The sequence below is a fragment of the Aspergillus melleus genome, assembly GCF_016097325.1.
Source record: "Aspergillus melleus strain CBS 546.65 chromosome Unknown contig1, whole genome shotgun sequence".
Classification (NCBI taxonomy): Eukaryota; Fungi; Ascomycota; class Eurotiomycetes; order Eurotiales; family Aspergillaceae; genus Aspergillus; species Aspergillus melleus.
In genome coordinates, this window is record NW_025763370.1 from 1,794,333 (window position 1) to 1,816,355 (window position 22,023).

Sequence of the window (22,023 nt, forward strand, 5' to 3'; positions counted from 1 at the left end):
AAAACCAACCATGGAAGCTTTCTTTCCAGCTGTCCCTGTTCGTCGAAATCAAGCAACTCTACTCCGTACCCAGGTACTAACTACATAGCCGCTAGTAGGCTTTTGCATGAGGGAGAATTTCTTGCCGCTCTCTTAGCTCGGTCGGATTGTTACTATTTTAAGGGTTACTATCAGCTACGGTCTACCACGGTTCTCACTACTGAGTAGTTAGTTTTTTTTGCTGGGTTCTGCTTTCTCGCTTTTTCTTCTATGGATATGGTGAATGGAGTATGATGTACGGAGTAGTGCGCTGCTATGCTTTTGTGTTTTTCTTTTTCCGTTCTCTTAACCATTTCCCCTTGTCCTCCCCTTTTCCTTGGGGTGGGTGGATAAATTAAGTCAATAACCCACTCAAGAAAACTACTCCTGTACGCGACTAGCGTCTCGAACGAAATCGTGTTTGTATGGTGCAGAATACTCGGTGTTGTCCAGCTACAGTGCCAACCTGTCCTTCCTCATTACTTCTCGTACTCGAAACATCCATCGTGCTTGTTAGGTATGCGAACTAAGACCTTTTTACGAAAGAATATAGTCTGCCGGTGTAAACCATAACGTCAGAGATTGTAGGTCGTCAAATCGAGATAGTCCAAGACCCCAGAGTCGGGAAGCCGAACAGATGATTGACTTGTTGGTATAGAAAATCGAGCAAGTACGTATGTACTCCGCATCGGGCCACTGGTCCGGCTTGACGGAAGCTTGAACGGTCGCTGTGATCTGGGAGGGCCACTCATGAATTCCCTCCGTAGGAATAACAGGATCCATCCAAGCCTAGGGGACGATTTGGTCTGGAGTATAAAATCGCAATCCATTTTGGATTCGCAGGCCGACCGACAGGCTGACTGACGTCAGCAGCTGATAAGATAGGGACACACCCGTGACGGACCGTAGGGGGAAAACCAAGAGAACCTCCAAGAATAAGAGCCCTTGGGGGTACTGATTACAGTTTCGTTCTCGCATGGCCTGGAAATATAGGAATATTTAGGTTGACCGGTGTAGTGGTCAAATATACAATGGGTTGCCTAGCGAAGACGCTTGTAAAGTGAGTGGTGACCAGCGGGTGAACTGGAACTCTTTTTGCCCTGCCCAGGTGGTAACTTAGGGGAAAAATTCTTCCACCATGCAATGAACAACAGAACGGCCACCCAAGCAAACAACACCCCTTTACACGCGTATAAAAAAACACCTCTTCTACCCCGGACACAAGTTCCCCACAAGTTAACTGCACGGTTACTACTATTTTATCCTCCCGTGCCAGTCGATTATCCTGCGCCTCATCCCTTGCCGTCTCGTTGGTCGCAAACTGACAACGTCGAACCGCCTGTTCTTTTCATTTTGAGAACGCCTCTCGCGCCTCTCCTAAGAGCGCAGAACTGAGCGAGAGAAAGAAAAAAAAGAAAGGGGAAGAACTTCAGGTCTTTCGGCTTACTTTCCCGGGCATATCTTAAACTCCTTTTCACCTCTACTCCCGGAATTACGTGTACAGCCCACGCGAGGAGTTGTTGCTGGCTCTTTACCTGCGCATGAGCTGGTAGAAAGCGTTCAAGGATGCTGTCTACCAGTCGGAGAAGTCTCGGTTTTGGCGTGTAGCCACCTCTCATTATGTCGCGTTCCTCGGCAGGTTTTGCGGATTTCTTTCCAACTGCACCGTCAGTTCTCCAGCAAAAACGGTCCAAAGCAGCCCGGGACCGACCTCGACCTCAATCGCAATCTCAAATACAGAGCGCCCAGGGCGACCAAGGAAATCCCGATTCTGCAGGGGCAGTCCCTTTTGCCACGCATGATGACGGTTCTTCGGAGGCGGTTCAAGAGGTTTCCGCAGGCCATGGCACCGAGAAGTCTACAACCTGTACCAACGCGGGTGTCTCATCTTCCACTCACAGCAGGGCTACAACAAACTCGCTTGAGGTGCATCCCGATACACTCACGCCGGTCACGACAACTGACTTGTCCCCCCCTCGCAAGCACAGCTCACCTCGCGTCATTCCCAATGGGGCTGTTGGAGAGGAAGTCATTGGATCAAAGACAGAGCACCCGAAATCTGAGGTAACTCCTCTCCAAGCACCCCCAACGCCAAAATCGCAAAGTTATCCGAATGGAACTGTTAGTGGCTATAAGTTGATCTACGATCCCGATACCGACAAACGCCTCCAGAAGGGAAAACACAAGAAACCACGCTATGTGGACATCATAACACCCGAACCGAATCATTGCCCACCTGACCCTCGACTTAGTATACCAAATTATAGACGGGGCGCCGGCTGCAAACAAAAGCCAAAATTCCGACCAGCACCGTACACCTTGAAACCTTGGCCATTTGACCCCTTGACAAGCATAGGCCCGGGTCCTCCGGTTCAGATTGTTGTCACTGGTTTTGACCCTCTTACACCCATCACATCGATCAACGCCCTTTTCTCGAGCTTTGGGGAAATTGCGGAGGTAAACAATCGGACAGACCCTAATACCGGCAGGTTTCTTGGAATATGTTCCATCAAGTACAAAGACAATGGATCCTTTCGCGGGGGTGGGCCGGTTCCTGGAGTGAGCGCGGCAAAGCGCGCTTATTATGAATGCAAGAAGGAGCAGCGAATAGGAACACGCAGAATCAGGGTCGAGTTAGACCGGGACGGAATCGTCTCGGAGAGGCTTGTCTCTAGAGCCGTCGATGCGCAGAGGCTGGGACACAAAAGTAATTTGCACACTGTGGAAGAGACAAAACCCGAACAACAGACGAAACAAGAACCTCCGCCAATGGCACCAAAGGGCCCTTCAGGTCGATCCTCCATCCGACCTATCCCGGTGGTTCCTGAAGGACCCAAAGTGAACTTCATAAAACCTGCGGTTCCGTCACTAGTTGAGGATATCCCAATCCTGAGTCAGATCAAGCGCGATCCATACATTTTCATTGCGCACTGTTATGTTCCAGTTCTCAGTACCACCGTGCCGCATCTGAAAAAGAGACTCAAGTTATTTAGCTGGAAAGATATTCGCTGCGATAGAACAGGATATTACATTTTATTTGAGAACTCTCGACGTGGCGAAGAGGAAACTGAGCGGTGTTTCAAAATGTGTCACATGCAACCATTGTTCACGTATATCATGAATATGGAAAACCAACCTTACGGGAATCCCAACTACGAGCGCAGTCCCAGCCCTGAACGCTTCCAGGCAGAGAAACGCGCGAGAACGGAAAGGGAGAGGCTAAAGAAAGAGGCAGACCTCGATGTCGAAGAAGAAAAGAAGCAACGTGCTATTGACCTCGACCCTTGCAAAGAGGTGCTTGCCATCATCGTTCGTGACCTCAAGGACAAACTTCTCGAAGACGTGAAGTCGCGCATTGCTGCGCCGGCCTTATACGACTATCTTGACCCAGCTAGACATGCAGCTAAAAGGAAGAAGCTGGGGATTGCAGAACCAGATGGCATTAGGAGGCCGCTTTTCCGAATTGACTTTGATAGCCGACTTGGGACGCCTGATTCTCGTTCTGAATTATCGAAAGCTGGGAGCCCATTCAATGCACCTGGTCTCAATGTTCTCGCGCTTCCGCGAATCAGGAAGGCTCGCCGTCTTGATTCTACAAATACTGCTTTCTTAGATGAAAGGCGCAAGCAACCGTTGCGAAGGAAAGAAGTTCGGCCACTTTACCACAGGCTGCAACAGTTGCATGAAGACGATGACTCGGATGATGAACAGAGAAATCCATCAACCAAGGACATTGATGAGCAAGAAAGTCGCCCCCCCAGCAGGATGAGCTCAAGATCGTCGGAGTCCGACGACGGCGATGGATACATTTCAACGTTTTTGGATGAGTCGATTGCGAAGAATCTAATACCCGGAGCCGGAATCTCGGAATCTGGTGATAACGATGACACTATCCAGGGTGAATCGTTCGCTATGTCTATTCAGCCAGACAGTCGTGAGCTCTCTCCAGCCTCGCGTAAGAGAAAAAGGCTAAGCGAGGAGCTTATAGCGCGAAAACGACAAAAGGAAGACACGGAAATCTTTGGTGACAGATCTACGGTCAACGTGGAAAGTGAACACGCTGGGCCAATCTCAACACTACATGGGGCCGTTGTTGATAGTAATATGGCGACCGAAGAGGACCTCGATGCGCTACAGAGTCTCTCGGCCCAGGGAGACAAGGATTGGCGGAACGAAGCAACTAAGCCAGACCCAACACTGGGGAGCCTGCAAGATATTGGCATTGATTCCCCTCTCTTCCTTAATGGGCGTCGACTTCTGTTAGATCACATTGACGAAGCCGGCACAGAGCGACGGGAGGAAACAAAAGCAGGTGTTCAGTGGAGCGTTTCAAGCGATGAACCTCGGTCAATTGTCGAAGATGATGAAGCAATATTCATGGACCTTGACGGTTGGCAGGATCTCATCAAGGACGAAGAAGACTTACGCTTCCTCCGAGACGTCTTGATCGAACAGTCAATGACCAATGTTGGAAGCTTGTCGGCATGGGCATGGCGACAAAAAGAGATCAAAGCACTCAATGGGCCTGGAACTGTGGGCCCTGTACATGAGGGAACGATCATTCATGGCTATTATGTGTCCAATCCAACAGGCGCAGCTCGAACCGAAGGTCGGAAAAGAATCCTGGAATCCGAGAAATCCAAATACCTACCACATAGAATCAAGGTTCAAAAAGCACGCGAGGAGCGTGAGGCGAAGGCGAAGAATGATCCACATGCGGTAGCTGCTGAGGCAGCAAGGGCTGCGGCGGCGAAGACTATTTCCAAGTCGACATCCCGGTCAACCAGGGTAAATAATCGTCGTTTAATTGCCGACATCAATGCTCAAAAGCAGGCTCTCCCCACTCAAAGCGGTGATGGTGACGTTCTCCGTTTCAACCAATTGAAAAAGAGAAAGAAACCTGTGCGCTTTGCTAGGTCTGCCATCCACAACTGGGGCCTCTATGCCGAGGAGAACATAACCGCGAATGACATGATCATTGAGTATGTTGGCGAGAAGGTCCGGCAGCAAGTCGCAGATATGAGAGAAAGGCAATATTTGAAGAGTGGAATTGGCAGCAGCTACCTCTTTCGAATTGACGAAAACACGGTGATTGATGCCACCAAGAGAGGGGGTATAGCTAGGTTCATCAATCATAGCTGTACACCTAACTGTACTGCCAAGATCATCAAAGTTGATGGAAGCAAACGCATTGTTATATATGCTCTTAGGGACATTGAAAGAGGTAGGTTCAACAACAATATGCTCGGTTTCGCTAGAGGGCTAACGATTAAGCAGATGAGGAGCTTACATATGACTACAAGTTTGAAAGAGAATGGGATAGCGATGATAGGATACCATGCCTCTGTGGCTCTACTGGATGTAAAGGCTTTCTCAACTAATAATACTTGCCATTTATGCCTATAACCGCATTTCTCCATGTTTGTCGTGATGTTTATTTGATCCGTAGGACGTTCGCCCATTCGTGCTGCAGGTCCACATCATCCATTGGCCTTGGGGGTGCTCCTCTTGCTCGAGCTAAGTTTTGGATTCGGATCTGCATTTGAGCAGCCACAGTGGGTACAGCTGTTATTGACAATTGACGTCGCACGGAAGGTCTATGAAGGCCCTGCAACCATTGTCACATGCGCCTTTTTTTCAACCTAGCAGAAGATGCTCTTTGCTCCAGAGGTCAAAGGTAAGATGTTGGAAAATTCGCGTTCGCTCCTGGCACCGCTCGTGCCCTCCTTTCCACCACGCTCTCGGAAGAGGCAAAAGAAACAGTCTGTACCCATATGGCTATGAACCTATGCCAAATCATATAGGTCGGCCATTGTCGGGGTTGATGATCTCTTGCTTGTTAGGTCAAAAAGATTTTATAGTCCTAGACTGCGGGGAAGGGTCAGTTACTGCAGGATAACTGTTAGGGGCAAAAGGTCTCAGACCTAGATGGCTCGGAAGAAGAAAATTTGCTATCCCCTCCTTGATAAGGTACTCGTGACCACAATTTCCACAAACCAACTTCCCTTCTACCACATGCGTTTCTAATAATAACCGGTGGAGTTCTCTCAAGATCTGTTCATCTTTGAGCGCATCGCCCTCGGGTTTTCTTTCAGGCAACTTTGGGAAACCAAGCTTGAACGAAGTAAGTGTCTCTCTCCCCTCGATCAGGCCAGCGAGGGATTCAGATGCCTACCTCATTCGCTAACACATGTAACCCATCCCAATCAACCCTGGGGACAATATTACATATGAACTCGGGTTGGAACTCAATCTCCTGTAGCTCCAGTTCAGCATCCCGGAAGTGGAGAGGAAAAGATGCGGGTGATGTTTTGCAGTCCTTCACCGCACAGGTCAAAAAGTTGGCCGTCAGTATTTTCATTGTTCTCACAGTGTGTGATCTCAAACAAGTGTTGTCTAATCTGTTCGCTTGCTCTCGCACACTCTCTCTGCCTCTCTCTCTCTCTTTTGGTGGGGGACGGCGGGGTTGAGGGAAGGAAGAAAAAACCCAAAAGAGAAGGCGGAGAATGAGATAGTCACAGGCAGAATTTGCATTTACCCGCTTACATACATTGAGTACTTAGTTAGGTCTATACACAACTCCTGGGCACCGCGCCTGGCAGCGTGGTATGCCTAGAGGATGAATACTTTGTGAACAAATTAACGTAGGGAGAGCTGCTCTATTCTCCAATATCGTCAACCAAGGATGTTGGGCTTACGTGGAGATATCAAAACAATGGTCAACTAGACAATTTGATTTAGAGAACCTTTGGGTTTTGAGAGATATAAGTATACCGTAGGTAGCTGAGTAATTGACAAGGGAGAGTAGGGTATCAAACAGGTGTTCTTGCGGAGTTGGGCGCTATACCTAGAATAGAAGGCTGTGGGCGGTATAAGATCTCTGTAAGTCCTCGATTCGAAAGATGGATGTTCTCTACGCTACGATGTCAACACAGTAGCACCAAGTATCGATTACACCGGAGCCTTCTTTGGCGCACGTCTCATTGGTAGGCCAAAGGAACATATGTCGAACAGGGAGGACAGAGCATAGTTTACATTTAGCTAAGAACATCTTTATTTTATGATAACATCCACAAGGTCATCGTGTGTCATATCATGGTCTGCAGGGCAGGAGTTGGGGTCTAGTCGTTCACCGTCAAATGTAAGATATACGGTCTGCTCTGGATGTATATTGTGTATGTCACGGTAGGCTGCTACCAGATGAGCAATTCGCGTCTGTGAGCCGGCATACATCTCGTAATCCGCATGACCAGGACACTTGAAGACTAGCCTAAATGAACGGCGCTCAGTATTGTCTCCTTCTAGATCCGCGTATTCCTCCAGATGGTGCCCTGACAAAGATTTGGATGACGCCAATGGGTAATTGGGGGCTTGGTCATCCATGACCGCTTCCATGTGGATATGGACGCCACCAGAATCATCCGAAAGGTCATCACGGAATGTGGAGGTTTCAGGATCCCCGCTTCTATGACCTCCAAGGCTTTTGCATGTTGTGACATCAAACAGCCTTCGACCTTTCCAGGTCAAGAACACAAAGGGGTAAAGTGCTCGCGGTAATTTCTGATGTTCACACCATGCTAGACGAACATCCTTTAAAGGCTGATACATCCTTCGCTTGATAACAAGCGGCTTTGTATGGGCAATTTTTGAGGATATGAGGATCTGGACTGTCACGTCCTCTTGGCGTTTGCTGTGGCTGGCCTCCGATTTGGGACGAGGGTCATTATCGCCGTACTGGTCATGTTCATGGGTAGGCGTTGCGAGCAGGTTATTCTGCTGGGTGGTTCTTGGTGTTGGAAAGGGTGTGTTCGCAACACAAGGACTACGAGGTGGCGGTTGGGCCTGGAGTGGTCTCTTAGTCTGGGAGGACACACCAGCCACGCTCATGTCACTTGGCCTGAGAACCTTCATTGAGGAGCTTCTACTGGCGTTGTCCTCACCTGTCTCGCTGTGACCAGTGACTCTGGAGATAGGCCCATCGCGTGGGAGATTTGTCACTTGCGTAGCTTCGGGGGGAATCGAAGATGCCACGTCCTCATGATGCTCGTCTTCCGTAGTATGCTGGCCCCTACTTGCCTTTCCATCTTCCCGCAAGTAATCAGAATCATGATTGACAGACTGAATCCGAGCCTCTCGATTAGCGGCCACAATGTCCCCATATGTTTGGTCAGCTCTGCGATAGAATTCAGGGGACGAGTTCCCGTCTCCGGTGTTGGCCCAGGAGGGCCTTCTGAAAAAGGACCGCATGCGTGATGCAGCCTATGTTGCTTTGAGAATTCGCAGTTCCCAAGATCTTCAGAATACGAGCGCGGGGATGTCCGAAGGCCAAGAAGAACCATCGAAGGTAGGTACTGTACCTTACCGTACCCCTTATACGTACTGTAATGTGATAACTACCGGCACGTGCAAAAGCCAAAAATCCGGTAATTTATTCAGCTCTCGGCGGAATTCATGACTGCCAATGCCTGAATAACCGGCCACACGTTCACATATTGTGTCAGGTAAATGCCAATAAAGCCATAAACAGAGGGAGAAAATGGAGAACGGTACATCATCAGAGGGCAGAGACCCATCTACTTTCCTGAGTGAAATCATCGGTGCTCCTGTCACAGTGAAACTAAACTCCGGTGTTGTGTACAAAGGTTTTATGTCTTCAAACCAGGACTACTCTTGGATCGTATCTAATCTTGGCTTAGGAGAACTTCAATCGGTAGATGGATACATGAATATCGCTCTCGAGAAGTCCGAAGAATATGTGAATGGCAAGTTAAGGCGTGTGTACGGTGATGCTTTCGTTCGAGGCAATAATGGTGGGTTCATTACCTCTTCCGCAAGCCCTCAAACCCACTGGACTGATATATGTCGTTGTCATTTGGTATAGTTCTCTATATCTCCGCGCACTAATGGGGATTACATTGATCTGGAAAAGGACATTTGATTTCTATTGTCACGGGATCCTATGGGAGCAAGGAGTTGATTAGCGATAGGCCTCGACAATGCATTGTCGAGGCATACATGGCGGAGTTTTGGTTTCTTAAATCAATCATGTTCAGGTCTGTGAAGAAGTAACAGGCATTCACAAAACCTCTCCATTTGACCTGCTTTTGGGTCCAGAATACATCCCGCCTCTTTGACAATTGACTCTCTCATCTGCTTGCTGGGTACCTAGGTGGTAGGTACGGTGGATACCTCTCGTACCAAGCGGGGCTCTGTGTTAATTACAAGGTTACGTTATTCGCCTTAGGCATCAAACAGGGAACCCCACCACGCCCAAGTAGAGATTGCGCTTGCCGACTCTGGAACTTTGCCCTGGGTCATTTGTATTCTACTTTTTTTTCTCATTTCCCTGGCTGCTAGAGGCCTACAGAACGCCGACTCGCTAACTCAAGTTATTTATCATCGGCTCAATTTCCCTTCTACAAAGAACGTTTTGTTTTCGGGTACAGTATGAGTTTGCAAGCGATCAAATACCAGAGTGGCAATCTGGCCATTCTTGACCAGCTACAGCTCCCATATGTGGAAAAATACTTAACAATACAGACGAGCGAAGGTGGCTGGCATGCGATCAAAGAGATGCGAGTTCGAGGTGCACCTGCCATCGCCATTGTGGCAGCCCTGGCCCTGGCGTCCGAGCTCCACACACTCATAACGCGCAAGCAATTGCCATCCGAAGCAGAGGACACTCGAGCACTCATAACTGGGAAGCTAGGCTACCTAGTGAGCAGCAGACCGACCGCCGTCAATCTCGGTGATGCCGCGCGAAAGCTTGAAGCCGTGGTGGCCAACAGTGTCGGAAAACCCGAATCTACAAGCCTTAGCGTAGCATCCTCATATATCGAGTCTGCTGAGGGTATGTTGGCCAAGGATGTGGAGGACAATAAGATGATTGGCAAATATGGCGCAGATTGGATCATGGCCAACGCAATTTCTACTCCTGAATCCAAAGCCACTGTTCTAACACACTGCAACACAGGGTAGGCTAATTGCATGTGATCGTGGTTCATGAGAAAGGATGCTAATTCGGAGAATTGACCAGCTCTCTTGCGACATCTGGTTATGGAACAGCATTGGGTGTCATTCGTGCCCTTGCATCAAATAAGTGGCTACAACATGCATACTGCACCGAAACAAGGCCATACAATCAGGGCTCTCGTCTGACAGCATTTGAGCTGGTTCATGACAATCTGCCAGCCACGTTGATAACAGATTCCATGGCAGCTGCACTCTTTGCAAAGATAGAAAAGGGCGTCAACGCAGTCATTGTGGGGGCAGATAGGGTAGCGGCGAATGGCGATACTGCCAATAAAATAGGCACATATGGCCTTGCTGTCCTCGCAAGATACCACGGGGTCAAGTTTCTTGTCGCCGCACCGCTGACAACCATTGACATGGCCACCAAATCGGGCAAAGATATTGTCATTGAAGAACGACCCGCTTCTGAAGTCGCCCAAATCAGAGGCCTCTGCAAAGAGAACGATTCTAGCGGAGATGTGAGACTGGAAACAGTTTGCATAGCAGCCAGCGGAATTGAGATCTGGAACCCTGCATTTGATGTCACTCCTTGCGACTTGATAGACGGCATCATAACTGAAAAGGGCGTTATGGAAAAGGGGAGTGACGGTCAATTTCGACTGGAGGAATTGTTTTGATCGTGTTCAGCTGATGACACCTCTTGGCTTTGGGGCTTAGCATTGGTGCCACTTGACGTCTGTTGCCCGCGGTCCCCTAGTGCAACGAGGAGTTCATCGATTCTGCATTCCAGGGTACTGAGCTGGTCCTCAAGTGCTGAGGCCGTCATCTCACCACTTGATTGAACAGGTCAGATGTGGTAAATTCAATGACGTCGGATTTCTTGATGGTTTCCATACTTAGCAATGCCATGAAATGCCTCCTGTTGGTCCATCAGTATAAACTGTGCAACAGTCTCTAGGGAATGAAGTAATCACCAATTTTAAACAGTCACTGATGTCTTCATTTACAATAATGATGTGGGGGTGCAAGCAGTTTGACTTACCTGTATGAGATTGATATTATCCTGGTTCTGTGACATCGCTGTGGTAAACGTGATAGTGTTATAGCTAGTTATTTGTGATATGATGATATCTCGATTTGACGGGTGTGTAAAAGATACAAATTGAATCTCAGTTGTTGGGTAGGATGTAGGCGGTTTATAATAATTGAAAATAGTTATGTTCGTTTTTGGTGGGATCTACCTACCCGTGGCAGACCAGAGGCTTGGCAGGATGACTTATCCGTGGCTGAGCAAAGGTTTATATTAGGGGTGTTTTGTGTGACAGTCTACAACGAAGCTAATAAAAGACAACTTTGTTTATGATTTGTAATTAAACAATTTTTTTATAAAGAAAAAAAGAACTACTCAATAAAAAAATAAAATTTTTATATATTAATAAAATTAATCTAAATATAAGTTTTTTTGTCACTGGAGACCTTTGTAAGTGTTGTGACGGTCGATGGCAGGTGCCCTTCTATCACCTTCCGTCTTTGGTTTATGTCTAGAATGGAACGTTTAACCATTAGACTATTAAAAGATTAGAATACCAAGGCAATAGACTTGGCTGCGCATCCCTCTATTTAGTGGGTTTTTGGTTAGTTCTAGACCTCGGCATGGAACTTCCACGGGTAGGCATTTTGGTTCCAGACCCGTGGAACAGGTAGACGAGTCCTACCCATTACCCATGACCCCCCTACCCATTACCCACCATGGGTACCCCGTGGAGTACCCGTGAACTACCCAAAAATGCATAACTAACCCTTTTTGGACATGTCAAGCCGCATAAAACTGCTTATTCTTTTGATTAAAATACTGATTTCAATATCTGTTTTGATCATCCTTCAATGCATGACGCGATATAACCACAATATCTATATAAATTAAATATCAAATTTCGAAAACATTATCAAAAGCTTCAATAATAATAAAATGTGTTTATTTTCAATCAATTATATATTAAAATAAAGATAATTTTAAATAATATTATGAGAAATGCCTTGTTGAATGTCTAAAATATATTTGAAAAAAATAAATATATTTTCTTATAAAAACTATCTTTATTCCCTTATGTAATCTTATATTAATTAATTATACCAGAACATTGATAAATTGAATTGTATATTCTATTTTTATCTTTAAATTATTCTTCTATTGATCTTATATGCCTATAATATGCATAAAAGAACTTAAACTATTAAATTTTGTCGGGAGTTGATAAGACTAAAGCATAAAAAAATTGTTAAAATGAAACAAATATCCCGTAAACTACCCGCGAATAGATGAATAATACCCCGCGAGTAATCCACGGGATACCTGCAAATAACCCGTAGAACTCATCAATTAGAATAGCTTATTACTAATATAATAAATCATTTATTCGTATGTCATTATAATTCAAAGTATTTAGAGTTTCCAAATCTAAAACTATCAATCGCAAAATTTACTGCAATAAATATTTGTTTTATTATGTGACTCTATATCACCAGTCTAATCTCATTTTCTTTATTATAATATCTCAATTCTTTCAATTTTCTAACATGTACGCATCATCTTTATATGATACTAACAATCCAAATAATCTTCAAATTATTCAATTAAACGATCTCATTTTCAATTTTTCATTTAACCAACAAACATCACAATCAATTGTTAATTCAGATTTCATTCATCTATCTATTTCCGCTTCTATATTTTTTTCTTTCGAACGTGTCTACCCTAATCAAATTTCAATATATCTTGTTTATTTTGACATGACAAAGAACAATTTTGTAAATTAATGATTTTAGACTGACTTTAAACAAAAAAAACAAATACATTAAAATATTTGACAATAATTTGACATTTGAAAACACTTTAATCAAATGACTAAAACCAACAATGAAACGCCAAAAATCATATATAAACAATATAAAAATATATTTGATCATCTACAATAGTATAAAAATGACATTATAACAATAATTAAACATTTAAAAGGAATTGAATATCATAATCAAAATAGATTTAATATTAAACAATTTCTTCAAAAAATAGTATTCTCTTATGTTATAAAAAATCATTTAACTAATATCTTTTTTTTTACTAAATCACATCTTTTTTAAATAGCCTTAGTTTCATTCAAAAAATCTGAAAAACAAATTTATTTCATTTTATTATTGATTTTTGATTATTATTTCAAATCTTTGAACATCTCGACTTTCATCATTTAACTTATATGACTTCTCGTGTTTTAAAATGTCCACAAATTCCATTTTCAAAAACAATTCAATATCGACTTCAAAACACTATTATCAAACGTCAAAATAATATTTTTTAAAAATTATTAAAGAATAAAAAACTATCAATGATCTTAAACTGCTAAATGTTTTTTTTAACAAACATTTATGACAATTACTGATTATTTTTTCGACAAGAACTGGAATTATCGAAAGATATTTTTTGATTTTGAATCATTACATAAAATATATTTAAAAATCAATCTTAACGCTATTTTTTTAAATTACTTCAGAAATATCAGATCATAAATAAAATATTTACAATTACTATCAACAATGTATCAAACAATAATATTATATTATTGAATATTCAAAATTCTATTCAGTTTTTTGAAATCGACAATTGTATTATAATTATCAAAATTTTTTGTTTCATCCATGTTATTCAATTCAGTCTTAAACAATTTCTCGAACAAATAAAAACAAATCTGAAGAATAATATAATTGAAATGCAATAATCTAAAATACAAAATCAATTGATTTGTTCAAAACAACAAAAACAAAAAATCATTGATATATTTAATAAAATCAATCACTAGTTTTAATATAATGAAAACTTATTTATTTATTCAATTATATATAAATATGAGACTTAACTATTTTTATTAACACAAATTTTCAACGCCTAAAATTATTTTACAAATTTCAAACTATATTAATATCTCTTGTATCAATTCAAAACGTTAAAATATGTTAAAATTCAATTTTTTTTATACTTCAACGTGCGAAATATCTATAATTTATGTTTAATGAGTTTTGCATTAAATATGAATATTTGCATTTAAAGCTTGATCAAAAACAATAACGTCAAATTGATTATTTTTTTATATCATTTAATCTTTTTTTCAATTCACGAATGCACTTTCAAAGACAAAGGATGTTACAATATATTTTATTTTTAATATTTATAATAAGTTTTTTGACCATTTTGAAAGATTTATTAATCAATTTAGATATAAAAAGATAATTTGGAAAAAGATGATGTTAAATGTATTTTATGTAATGAAGACAAAACTTTTTCAATATTATAACAAAATAAATGACATTTTTAATAATTTTTTTGTTATTGAAACAATATTTGTGTTGCAAAACAAGTTTTAATTTTTTTCAAATAAAGATTGAAACAACAAATGACATGATCGATATTGTCAAAATTTTATAAATTATTTTGAACTTTATAAGCAGTGTTTATTATAAAATTAGATATTATCAAAAATTTATATATTCACGATGCAAATCTCAGAATTTGATTTTAAACGAATATTTAAAAAATCTGAATCTTAACAAACAAATCTAACTAAATGGAACGAGCTTATGAAATATTTTGATTTTAATTAATATTATTTTAATTATTTATATGCTTTATTAATAAATATTTAAATATTATTAACAAAATAATTATTCAAATGTTTTAAAAAAAATCATCAATATAAATTTTTTGCATTCGCAAACTTCGCACGTGATATTCTCACAATTCTTGTTACAAATACAAGCGTTGAACGTTTTTTTAATTTTATTCAAAATGTCTGTTATTATTATCGAAATTCATTAAGATCCGAAATGATTCAAGAATTTATGATATATAGATTTACAACACAATTTGAGATCAAAAATAAAAATTTTGCTTTTAAAAAGGATTATCTCACAAGTGAAAAAATCGAGAAAAAAAAAGAAAAAAATCCTCAATTATTACAAAATATTGATTCTATTAATAACAACAAAAAAAGACATAAAAATCACACAAAAATAAGATACTATTTAAAACTTTTTTCATAAAATTTCATTATTCGACAATAAAATTACAAATCTCTTCTCAGAGATTCAACAACAAATTTTAAATAAGAATCAAAAACAAAGACGGAATGATAATCAATTTATTAAATATTAACTATAAAATTAATCCTGTTTTAATTCATTTAATATCCGAGAAATCTTGAATCTTAACTAGTTAATAATTGTATATAAAATACTTAAAATTACAGCTCAAATATGCACAAAATATACAAATAACAGATTTTCATCTGTTTGCATTGTTTAACTACCCGCGGGTACCCAAAAACTACCCACGGGTATTACCCAGCTACCCACTACCCACACGCGGGTAGGCGAACCCTACCCATTACCGCACGTTATCACCTGACGACCGGCCCCACCTGACGACCGCTTTTTCCCATACAAAATAACCCAAGATCACTAACTTTAAAGAGCTACAGTTCAACGAAAATAAGAGATATTGAAAAGATATTTTATATAGATAATTTGTAAGGCTAGTTCTATAAGATTATTATAAAATATTCTTCAAAATCGCGTTGTAAATATATATATAAAAGCTAAGTTTTTAAATAATTAAAGATAACAGTCTTTATATTATAATACTAAAGGATTAGTAGATATATATATAAAGAAGATACTATTATAAAAGTAAATAATAAAAAGTACTATAAAAATAATTTTATTTCTTCTAATCTTCTATTAAAAGGCCATGTTTTTTAAATAATTTAAATTTTAATAATTATATTTAAAAATCTGAATTCTATTGTAATATAAAATTAATAATAAAAAATAAAGTATTAGCTTTAAATATAGATATTTATTTTATATATTATTATAAAAAATATTTAAAAATTTATTAATTTAATAATATTTGTTTAGTTTTCTTTTTAAAAACTATCTTTATTTTAAAAGTTTTAATTACTATTCTATAATAAATATATTTTTAAAATTTAAATAGCGTAAAGGATTATATTTATTTTTATTATATTTATTTATATGAAAAAGTAAAAATTACTTAGTAACTATAGTTTTATTTAGATATTACTAAGTTGTATTTTATATTGTATTTTTAAGATTTTAAGATAAATAATAATTAATTTAAAATATAGTTAAGAGGCCTATATTTAGAACTCTTAATGTTAATTTTTGATATTTTTATATAATTTTTAGCTCCATTAAATTATTAACTTTTTTTAATTAAATCCTCTCTAAAATAGTTTATTCTTTTTTCACTATTTATAACTAATAAAGAAGATATAATATACTTTTTAATTATAATTATAATATTTATATTTAAAATACTTTAATTATAATTTAAATATTTATTATATCTCTAAATCTATATTATATAATTAATTTTTTAATTAATTTTATTTATTTGCTATATTTTATTATAATTTTATACTTTTTTCGATATTTTTTAAAATAATATAATATATTATTTTAATTTAAGCGTATAATACCATTATCTATTCATTAATATTAAATTTATTAATATATTATTATTAAGTTAATCTTTTAATTCTTTTCTAAAAACGCCTATATTTAACTTGAATAAAACTATATAAGAATTAGTATAAAGATTATATTTTTACTATATTAAAAAGATATAATATATTCTATATCTAAATATAAAATATAAATCTAATATCTCTTATTTTCGTTGAACTGTAGCTCTTTAAAGTTAGTGATTTTGGGGTATTTTATATGGGAAAAAGCGGTCGTCAGGTGGGGCCGGTCGTCAGGTGATAAGGTGCGGTACCCGCCAAGAAACGGGTAATGGGTACCCCGTTTGGGTAGACCCGCGGGTCGTGGCGAGGTCTAGTTAGTTCGTTACATTATCCCGCTGTTTAAATGGCTATGTTACCGGAGGCCTTCGGAACTGTGACGGTCTACAAAGGAGCTGTAGCCTCGCCAAGTGGTCGATGGAAACCGATGGTTTGAATTAATAGTAAGTAAGATGATTGACGAAGTTAAATGGATTGCTAAGCTGATTATTATAAAGTAAATAGTTTCTAAAAAAAAATCATGTAGATTTTAATTGCAATAAAGAAAATGATAGAAACTATTTATACAATATATTATTTTGTTGAGTGTGATGAGTTTCATAAAAAATAAATGTAATAAAATAATAGATTTTTAAATGCGATATTTTTATAAATTAAATATATTATAAATAAAATAAATAACAATATTCAATAAAATTCATAACAATAAAAAAAGATAAAATTAAAATAAAATAATATAGTGTCACGTGAAGCAGTCACGTGAGGTCAGGTGATCAAGGGTCATACAATTCAAGTGCCTCAGGCAAGAAAAAATGAAAAAAATCAATAAAGAATGAATAAATTCCTATTGAATTGAATTGAATCGACTATTTGAAAAATCAGAATTTCGAGATAATTTGATCTCATATTTATAAACATTTTTCAAAATAATAAATGAATAATGAAAATAATGCATTCAAGATTTGTCTCAAGATTTACACATTTACATTAAATTTATTTCAATTTGAAATAATGTCATTTTTAATACAAAATAATCTTAAAACGCTCGAATATAATCAGTTAATAACAAAAAAACATCTAATCATATGATTACATATTGAAAACACAAAATAGATTGTATAAATATAATTAACACAAAAATTGATTTATTATTTCTAATAATATTAAATCAAATGCAATAAATGTCAATAATGCTAAACAAATTTCAACAAATATCGATCATTTCGAAAAACGAAATAAAAAATTTTAAATAAATGATGTTGATTCGAAATATTTGAAAATTTGTGAAAAAACACAAAAAAACATTTTTGAACTAAAAATAAAACAATTAATTCGAAAAACAATGATTTATCAATGACACTATCATTTAAATTATAACAAGACTAATCATTTTATAATGACAAAAGACAATAAATTAATCAACACATTTTTTCAATTTTAATCGATTAAATCAATCGTTTAAAATTACATTTTTTAAATCTTTTTAATTTTTTAAAAATAAAAATTGTTCATATTCAATTGTTTAATAAATTTTATATAATTTTATCACAAAAAATTTTCAATTAACTCATCAACGATTATATGATCAATAAAGATTCATTGAAATTCAATGATATCTATCTGAATTTGTTGTTTAAATTAATATTAATTAATATTTATATATTTAAATTTTGATTTATATATCAAATCGAATTTAATAAAAAAAATAATAATCTATCGATTATCACATTCAATAATTAATTATTAATCAAAACTAAATCTTATAACATTAAATAATCAGATTCATCAAAGAAAATGTCAATTTATTAAAATTAAAAATAAAAATAATATTTTATGTGTTTATTTTGATCAATTGATTAAATTCAATTTAACAAATAATAAATCATTTATTTTTATAAAACAAATTTATCATTTTTTTTCAATTCATTGGCTTGAATAATATGTCATTTTTATATAATTTTTTGATATTTTGTTAAATTATAATGAAAATTTACAAACAATATAAAATTATTTATAATTGTTTTGAAAATTCTTGATTGTCAAATGACTTTAATCTAAATCGTTTTAAAGATAATAATTTAAAAAAATTGTTATATTCAATAAAATCAATATTAAAAGATTTGATTATAGTCTGCGATAAAATAAAGATTGATAAATAAAATTATTTTTCTATAATAATGTTATCATTTTGCATAATTTGATCATCTTGATTAAAATTTAAAATTTAAAAAATTTTATCAAAATCAATCGTTTAAAAAGATTTTGCAATATTGATTGATTTAATGATCGATTTAAAATCATATAACAAACAAATCGTTTTAATTTTATTAAAGTTTAAATTTTTTGATTAATTAAAATCGGAATATTTCATTGAATGAATTAATCAAAAATAATTCTCAATATATATTGATTTAATATAAATATTTTGAATTAATTAATTAATTTTGTTAACAATTAACAATTTTGGTTAATTATTTCTAATTTGATTTAATTCAAAAAAATCATTTTAATTTTAATTGTTTTAATAAAGTTTCATTTTATTAAAAATATAATTATATGTCAAAATAATTTTTTTTTCAATTTGACATTTATATTTTTTATACATTATAAATAATGTAATTGATCAAATAACCAATTAAAATTTATAATTGCAATTTATTAACTTGTAAAATATAAAAAATTTGCGTATAAATTTGACAATTATATTGTTTTAAATTAATAAAATTCGAAAAACAAATTATATATAAAATAAATTATCAAAACATTTAAATAACATTTTATATAAAATTTTTCATTTCAATAATTGAATTGAAATTGCATTTAATAAATATTGATATAAAATGTTTCAAATTACAAAAATATAAAAATTTTAAATTTTGTAATTAAAATCTTTCTTTTAACAATAATCAATATTTTAAAACATTTTATTAAATTATTTTATTTTAATTGATCAAATAGAATTATAATGAAAATAATTTTTTTGATTAATCAAAAATATAAAATTTAATTAGATTTAGATTATTATTCAAATGAAATCATTTAAAAATCATATGATATTGATTTTTAATAAACAAAATTATTTAAATAAAGAATTTAATTATATGATCTTTTGAAAAAATAATCATGATTATATAGAATTTAATATAAAGATTATATATATAATTAATATGTTGTTTTAAAATCATTTTTTGTTTTATATAAATAAAATTTCAATGAATTGATTCAAATGATTTTTGATTTAATTGGATTAAGATTCGCGGGATTTATTAATTCAAATTAGTTTTATAATAGATTTGATATATTTTATCATAATTGATTGATTTTTTATTTATTTTGATTTTATTAATTGTTTTTTCGAAATGATCTAAAATTTTTCGATTAAAATGTTTTAATTGTAAATGTCAAAGATTTTTTAAAATCTTAATAATAATCAATTAATTAAATTAATACATAAAATAATTATTCATCAGATATAATGTTAAATAAAAATAAATTTAAATTTAAATATTTTAATTTTATTCGATCGATCATTTTTCGTTAATGATTTTTTGAATGATTTGAAAATCAACTAAAAAATTATGTTTTTTTTGCATTAAAATTAATGTATGTTGAATTGAGACTAATTTTTTTTCAATTAATTATTTAATTAAATTTAAGTTTTATAAATTGTTTTAATTGATTAATAGAATGTTCTTACATTTGAAAATGCTGCAAAATGGATTTTTATTAATATTTTTAAAGTTTATATCATATGAATTGAAGTGGATCTTCATAAAATAAAATTTTTAAATAAAAAGAATATTTAAATAAAAATTTAATATATAAACACAATAAATCAATTTAAATATAATTTCAATTTTATAAAATTTTATAAACAAAAAAAATAATAATGTCAAAATCTTCAATTGATATTTTCATGTTTTCGATTAAAATAATTGATTTTTGCAAAATAAAATTGATAAATGTTAATAAATTATTACAAATATAATTATCGGATACAATATTGAATATTTAAAAAAAATTAAAATCACAATTTAATTTCAAATTAATAAAATAAATCTGCGAATCTATAATCATAATAACATTAATTATAATAATAACATTTTGAATAAAAATTTTTAATTAATCAAAATAATTGATTAAATTGAATCATTTTTTCATTTTTCCGAATATATGTCGAAATTGTGATTTTTAATTGATTTTTTTTTAAAACGACCATGTACAACAAAATTAGATAATTAATTAAAAATTTGAGCTGTATCATTCATATAAAAATATTAATCAAAATCATAATTTCTTTGATTCAATTTGGATTTGCAAAAACATTTGATCTTTTTTTTTAAAAATTAAAATTTTTTGATTATTGTTTTAATTCATTTTCATTTTAATCATTTATTAATTTATTATTTTCTTTAAATGTTGTTGCAACAATTTAAAATAATTAATTGACTTGTTTAATTAAAAAATGAAACAAAATTTCAAATGATTTTTGAATTGTTTAATCAAATAAAAAAATTTTTAAAATAAAATTAATAACTTTTTCAATATTATTGAGCTTATCGTTTTATAAGATTAAAAATGTGAAATAATGATTTGAAATTGTTTTTAAAAAATTATAAAAAATCTAAATTAATTGATAAATTTCATTTATTTTTAATGTAATTATATTAAAATAAACATGTTTTTATATCAAAATAAAAAAATTAATCAAATATCGATCGATAAAGATTTTCAACACATAATATTAACAAATGATATTTTATTTTTGAATTCTAATATTTGACATTAATCTTTTTTGAAGTAATTAAAATATGTTATAAAAATGATTTTAATTAATTATAAAAATTTTATTGATTGATGAGAAAAAATTTTTAATTAAAAATAAAATTAATATTAAATTTTCATTTATGTAACAGTATTTTTTTATTATTAATTTATATTTTCAAATAAAATCTCAATAAATAAATCCATTTTTCAAATGTAATTGAATAATCAAGATTGCATATAAATCAATATTATATAATTTCAAAATAATGAATTTTTTTGATACGATAGATTTAATTTCCTAATCTAAATCAATATAATTTTATAAATGACAATTTTTTGCATAGATTTTGATAAAATTGAATTATTAAATTTAATCATCTTATTGAATCAACATAAAATTAAATCTATTTCCATTTATAATAAATCAAAATAAGATTTTGATTAAAATAAAATAAAATGATTTTGATCAATAAAAATGTTGCAAATAAAATAACATAATTAATATAATTAATAATGTTTGCAATGATTATACAAAAAAATAGAAAACACAAAAAAATATATAAAAAAAGGAATGTTTCAAATTCCTAATCATTACATAAAACAATCACGTGAAATCAAATGATTAAACATTATATAATTTAAATGTTTTAAATAAAAAAAATGAAAAAAT

At 34.2% G+C, this 22,023-nt stretch overlaps 4 protein-coding genes across 4 annotated transcripts; 3 read left to right on the forward strand and 1 right to left on the reverse strand.

Annotated features, from left to right (window-relative positions):
- Positions 1 to 1,638: 1,638 nt before the first annotated feature.
- Positions 1,639 to 5,399, forward strand: set1 (histone methyltransferase SET1; the record flags this gene model as incomplete). The annotated part of the gene is made up of 2 exons (XM_046082345.1): positions 1,639 to 5,242; positions 5,296 to 5,399. The coding sequence occupies 2 exons, from the start codon at positions 1,639 to 1,641 to the stop codon at positions 5,397 to 5,399; spliced, it is 3,708 nt and encodes a 1,235-aa protein (XP_045938302.1).
- A 1,672-nt stretch (positions 5,400 to 7,071) lies between these two features.
- On the reverse strand, positions 7,072 to 8,265 carry LDX57_000701 (uncharacterized protein; the record flags this gene model as incomplete). The annotated part of the gene is made up of 1 exon (XM_046082346.1): positions 7,072 to 8,265. One exon carries the CDS (start codon positions 8,263 to 8,265, stop codon positions 7,072 to 7,074), a length of 1,194 nt encoding a protein of 397 aa, XP_045938303.1.
- A 289-nt stretch (positions 8,266 to 8,554) lies between these two features.
- LSM6 (U4/U6-U5 snRNP complex subunit LSM6) lies at positions 8,555 to 8,899 on the forward strand (the record flags this gene model as incomplete). Its single annotated transcript, XM_046082347.1, has 1 exon — positions 8,555 to 8,899. One exon carries the CDS (start codon positions 8,555 to 8,557, stop codon positions 8,897 to 8,899), a length of 345 nt encoding a protein of 114 aa, XP_045938304.1.
- Positions 8,900 to 9,465: 566 nt separating this feature from the next.
- On the forward strand, positions 9,466 to 10,667 carry MRI1 (S-methyl-5-thioribose-1-phosphate isomerase; the record flags this gene model as incomplete). The annotated part of the gene is made up of 2 exons (XM_046082348.1): positions 9,466 to 9,992; positions 10,055 to 10,667. 2 exons carry the CDS (start codon positions 9,466 to 9,468, stop codon positions 10,665 to 10,667), a joined length of 1,140 nt encoding a protein of 379 aa, XP_045938305.1.
- Between the last annotated feature and the right edge of the window lie 11,356 nt (positions 10,668 to 22,023).